At 43.8% G+C, this 4,896-nt stretch overlaps 1 protein-coding gene across 1 annotated transcript; it reads left to right on the top strand.

The window, feature by feature from the left end:
• The first annotated feature begins 985 nt into the window (after nucleotides 1-985).
• On the top strand, nucleotides 986-3,716 carry LOC119286285 (CBL-interacting protein kinase 15-like). Its single transcript, XM_037565660.1, has 2 exons — nucleotides 986-1,126; nucleotides 1,879-3,716. Exon 2 carries the CDS (start codon nucleotides 2,174-2,176, stop codon nucleotides 3,521-3,523), a length of 1,350 nt encoding a protein of 449 aa, XP_037421557.1. The 5' UTR covers nucleotides 986-1,126; nucleotides 1,879-2,173; the 3' UTR covers nucleotides 3,524-3,716.
• Nucleotides 3,717-4,896: the final 1,180 nt, after the last annotated feature.

Consider the following 4,896-nt stretch of genomic DNA (forward strand, 5'->3'; position numbering starts at 1 on the left):
TTATTCTTGGCACGATGACCAAGGTACATAATTATAGACAATTTAGGATGAAATTACCCTTTCCAATTCATTTATTACCGGCAAGTAAATCATTTCGGCTAGGAAAGAAACAAATACATGCAATCGGGAGAGATATAGTTTCCTTTTTTCTCTACAAGGAGAGATACATGCAATCAGGTGAGAGATACTTTCCTTTTTTGGAGGGTCAATAACGGAATTACGAGGAATTAGAACAAATGCACCTTATATTGTGAAATTTTATCAAAAAACAAATGCACCTAATATAAAGGAATGGAGGGAGTAATAGGGAAAGCTTGAGCACACCGAAAATCTAAATTAGACCGTCCCCTCCGATTCCGTCTTGGTCCTTCGGCTCCAGTTCTGATCGATGAAGATTAGTCAGCTTTGTCCTCGTCGGAGAGCGTCGGAGAGCGTCGGAGAGTTGTGTTTCCCGACTCCGTCTGACCAGACCTACATTGTTATACAAGCCCTATATTACATTTTCTTCTCCTGGGCAACGATTTGCTACGCTGATTGTGGTCACCAGCATCTTCAGGTCTACATTGATGATTCCTCAACCATTGCTTCCACAAGCTTCTATGTTTAAACAAGTTTTCTCCCTTGAGACAGAGACTCAGAAACAACAACGAACTTTGCTCACGGTGCGCCACCAATGGATGCAAGAGGAAGAAGGCTTCGGTACCCCAAAGATTTGAATGTGCTTTTCAATTTCTATAAGGACGTTCTTATAAATACGTGCTACCTAATATGACATCACGGGTCGTACGAGCACAATTCTCCTCTCTCCTAATCATGAAGACACAATGATACGATTTGTACCACTCTACCAGGAATATGCCCCTCTGCGATGCGGTGCCCAGGAAACGCACCGGGGGCATCTTGGTCAAATCCACTAGCTTCTTCTCCTCCCTCCCCCTTCCCTCCGGCGGCTCCTCCCCTGCTCTGGCTCTGCTCCGCTTTATATAAGAAGAGCGGCCTCCTCCTCCACAAGCACACACACCAAAACAAAACTCCAGCAGCTCACACAGAGGCACAGACACAGAGAGAGAACTGCCTCGAGGTCCCGGCTTGGATCCGGAGCCTCCCCTCTTGGCGGCGCCGGAAGGTACGCAAAATCCCCTCCCCGTTCTTTGATTCCGTTCAGCCTCAATGCGAGCCGTCGATGTAGGCATCCTTGTTGGCTAGTTTGTGCGTCTTCTTCAGTTTTGCCAAGGGCGAATCACTGGAGAAGCAATTCTTTCCCGTCCATCAGAGTTTGGGCATATATGAGCCAAATTTACGGCCTTTTAATTGTCGGCGAGGCTGCGTTCAGCCGAGTACGGCGGTGCATTCCTGCGGTTGGATGGATCTGGGTATTTGCAAGTTGTTATGCTCTTAGTTTTAGGATTGGAGGAATGGCCCGGTTCTCTGCAAAATCAAACATGTTTGGCCACTTTTCTTCATGAATTTGTTGACGGTGTTATGTTTCTACGATGTACCACCGAGTTGCTCCTCAACCCTGACTTTTCTGCATACCTCTGTTTACATTCTCAACTGGATGCACAAGTATGCAGCCTTGTTGATTCTAAAGTAAAATTAATAAGAATTACAGATACGTTTTCTGCTGTTTCTAGTTTGCCGTCTGCACAGAACAAATGTTTTTTCCTTCATATAAACCACCGACCACCATGTGCCTGATCCCGTCAGATTTGTTTCCTCTAAAGATTATGCAATAATCAAATTTGTTTCACCATTCTTCTGTATGCTCCAGTTGTTAAGCCAACCAATAAATGTTTTGTTATTTCTTCAGTAATCCATACAAGGGTATATTTTGAATTTCCAATTGCAGAATCTGAAGATTTCTTTTCTTATTTGCAGAGAACTCCAACACAGAACAAGCACTCAAAGCCTCGGGGAATGCTGAAAGATGTGCTTGCTTAGAAGAAATTTCACCTGCGCAATAAAGGAGATTGCCTCTTCTCCACAGGAGCTGAGTTGGTCGACTCTTTATGTGAGCAACCATCTTGTTTGCATCAGCTCTGCACCATCTAGACTCCGTCGAGAGAAAGACATGAGAGTGTTGTTCATCGTAGTGGATCAAGACTACCTTGGAGAGGATGGTTGAAGTGCTGCAGTCCATTTGAATTATAGCCGCAATATAGGCTGTGGTTTTATGCAACTTGAAGTCATGGCAAACAGAGGGAAGATTCTAATGGAGCGGTACGAGCTGGGAAGATTGTTGGGGAAAGGAACATTTGGCAAGGTGCACTATGCAAGGAGCCTAGAGTCGAACCGAAGCGTCGCCATAAAGATGCTGGACAAGGAGAAGGTGCTCAAGGTTGGGCTCTCGGAGCAAATCAGGCGTGAGGTCACAACCATGCGGTTGGTGGCACACAAGAACATTGTTCAGCTTCATGAGGTCATGGCGACACGAAACAAAATATACTTTGTCATGGAGTATGTGAAAGGCGGTGAGCTCTTTGACAAGGTTGCAAAGAGTGGCAAGCTCACAGAGGGTGCTGCACATAAGTATTTCCAGCAGCTCATCAGTGCAGTGGATTACTGCCACAGCCAAGGCGTGTATCACCGGGATCTCAAGCTGGAGAACCTGCTCCTGGATGAGAATGAGAACCTTAAGGTCTCGGATTTTGGATTGAGCGCACTTTCAGAGTCAAAGAGGCAAGATGGCTTGCTGCACACCACCTGCGGAACACCCGCATATGTAGCTCCGGAGGTCATCAGCAAGACAGGTTATGATGGTGCGAAATCAGATATCTGGTCTTGTGGTGTTATCCTTTTTGTTCTTGTTGCTGGTTATCTCCCTTTCCATGGTTCCAACTTGATGGACATGTACCGGAAGATTGAGCAAGGAGATTTCAGGTGCCCCAGCTGGTTCTCACACAAACTCCAGAAGCTCTTGTTCAAGATTCTGGACCCCAATCCAAGCACCAGGGCATCTATCCAGAAGATAAAAGAGTCTACCTGGTTCCGGAAAGGTCCAAGGGGAACCCTTGCAGTGAAGGAGAGAACTCCCAGTGAGAACGTCACCACAAATGCTCCTCCTACAGCTGGTGTGAGGCCAAGGAAGAACACTCATGAAGATGTGAAGCCCCTGATGGTGACAAACTTAAATGCCTTTGAGATCATCTCCTTCTCCACGGGGTTTGACCTGTCTGGCCTATTCATCCGAGAGGAGTGCAGAAAGGAGACAAGGTTCACTTCAGACAAGCATGCTTCAGCCATCATCTCGAAGCTGGAATATGTTGCGAAAGCGCTGAATCTCAGGGTAAGGAAGAAGGACAATGGCGTGGTGAAGATGCAAGCGAGGAAGGAGGGAAGGAATGGTGCTGTTCAGTTAGACATGGAGATCTTCGAGATCACACCTTCCCACCACCTCATTGAGATGAAACAAACAAGTGGTGATCCACTGGAGTACCGGGAGCTATTGGAGGACATCCGGCCAGCGCTGAAGGACATAGTCTGGGCCTGGCACGGAGATGACCACCAGCAGCAGCTAGAGTAGGTTTTGGAATCTTGAGTATTTAGTTTTGGTTCTGCGAATTCGTCCAGTTTTCAGCTGGAACGATCCTATTTTACATGCGTGTGTTCTTTGTACAAAATATATTTTTTCCTACATGAGGTGAGGCATTCTGTTCGAGGCATTGTTGAGAAGTTGAAATGCATAATAAAGGTTGTTCCTGTTTAGTTGCTGTCAACTTGTCACTGTCCTGTCATAATGCTCATTTTGGGTGAAATTAAATGCTATGCCAAGCATTTACAGTAGAAAGCTCCCACTACACCTCCATAAACACATTTCTCAAAACATACGACTTATTAGCCAGCACTTGAACATTTTGTGATTTGCCATCTCTGGAAGAAACCTACAACTGTTCAGTTTTTTTCATGATGTGAGTTGTAATTTGGGTAAGATAATCTTCAGAAAGTCCTCTGGAGAGATGGCTCTCCCATCATCTAGTTTAATGTTTATTACTTATCGGGAGCTGAATATGTCCCATGGAAATTTCTTTCCAGATTTTGGAAGAATTTTCATATTAACAGAGGTTGCTCAGCGGTCATACTCAATAACCAATGCACAGACTAAGGAAGTAGAAAATCAACAAGTGGTGCCTATTCAGTCTGATCCGAAAAGTAGAAAATCAACAAGTGGTGCCAACAATTTGCAGAGAGCTGCAGCTTCACCGAGAAAGCGAAATAATAGAATTTTACTAAAGAGGGGTATCCTCTTATTAAACAACAGAAAGCGAAGTTATCGGTAAAGAAAATAAATACCGAGCGTATAAATTCACTTGCTGGCAGGTTCGATCTAGAAAATATCTGAACTCCACTGTGAGTAAATTAAAGAAATTGTCACTATCACAGGGGATAGGTCCAACATCCAAGTGTTTCTTTTCAGTTTCCTAATCAACCATCCAAAAAATTCAACAGTAAAATTACTGATTTGATTGAGCTAACCAATCATAGATTTCTCAAAGTCGTTGAAGGATAAACTCTTTATGTCCTAGGTATCCAACATATATGCTTCTGTCCTTGATGCCTGATGCCCTGATCCATGATTGATGCCTGCTGCGATGCATTGCCGCAGATCCGAAAGAAAATCTTGCTACGGATTGAAATTGTAATCTGACGACATGGATATTTACTTTATGAAAATCTTGCTATTACAACTTGCTAATTTGAAGATTTACATATTTGTATCGGTTTTGTTAGTTGGAACTTTGTAGGATATTTGGTAAATCGATGGCAGGTTAATTTGCAATAATTGAACTTTATCTCTGTATGAGTATATTTGTACCTACCAAATACAATGCTTAGACTGATTTCATTTTTATGAGCAGATAAACAAGAAAAACAGAATAGTTCATTTTCTACGGACAC

This window comes from Triticum dicoccoides, chromosome 4A (genome assembly GCF_002162155.2).
Source record: "Triticum dicoccoides isolate Atlit2015 ecotype Zavitan chromosome 4A, WEW_v2.0, whole genome shotgun sequence".
NCBI classification, from domain to species: domain Eukaryota; kingdom Viridiplantae; phylum Streptophyta; class Magnoliopsida; order Poales; family Poaceae; genus Triticum; species Triticum dicoccoides.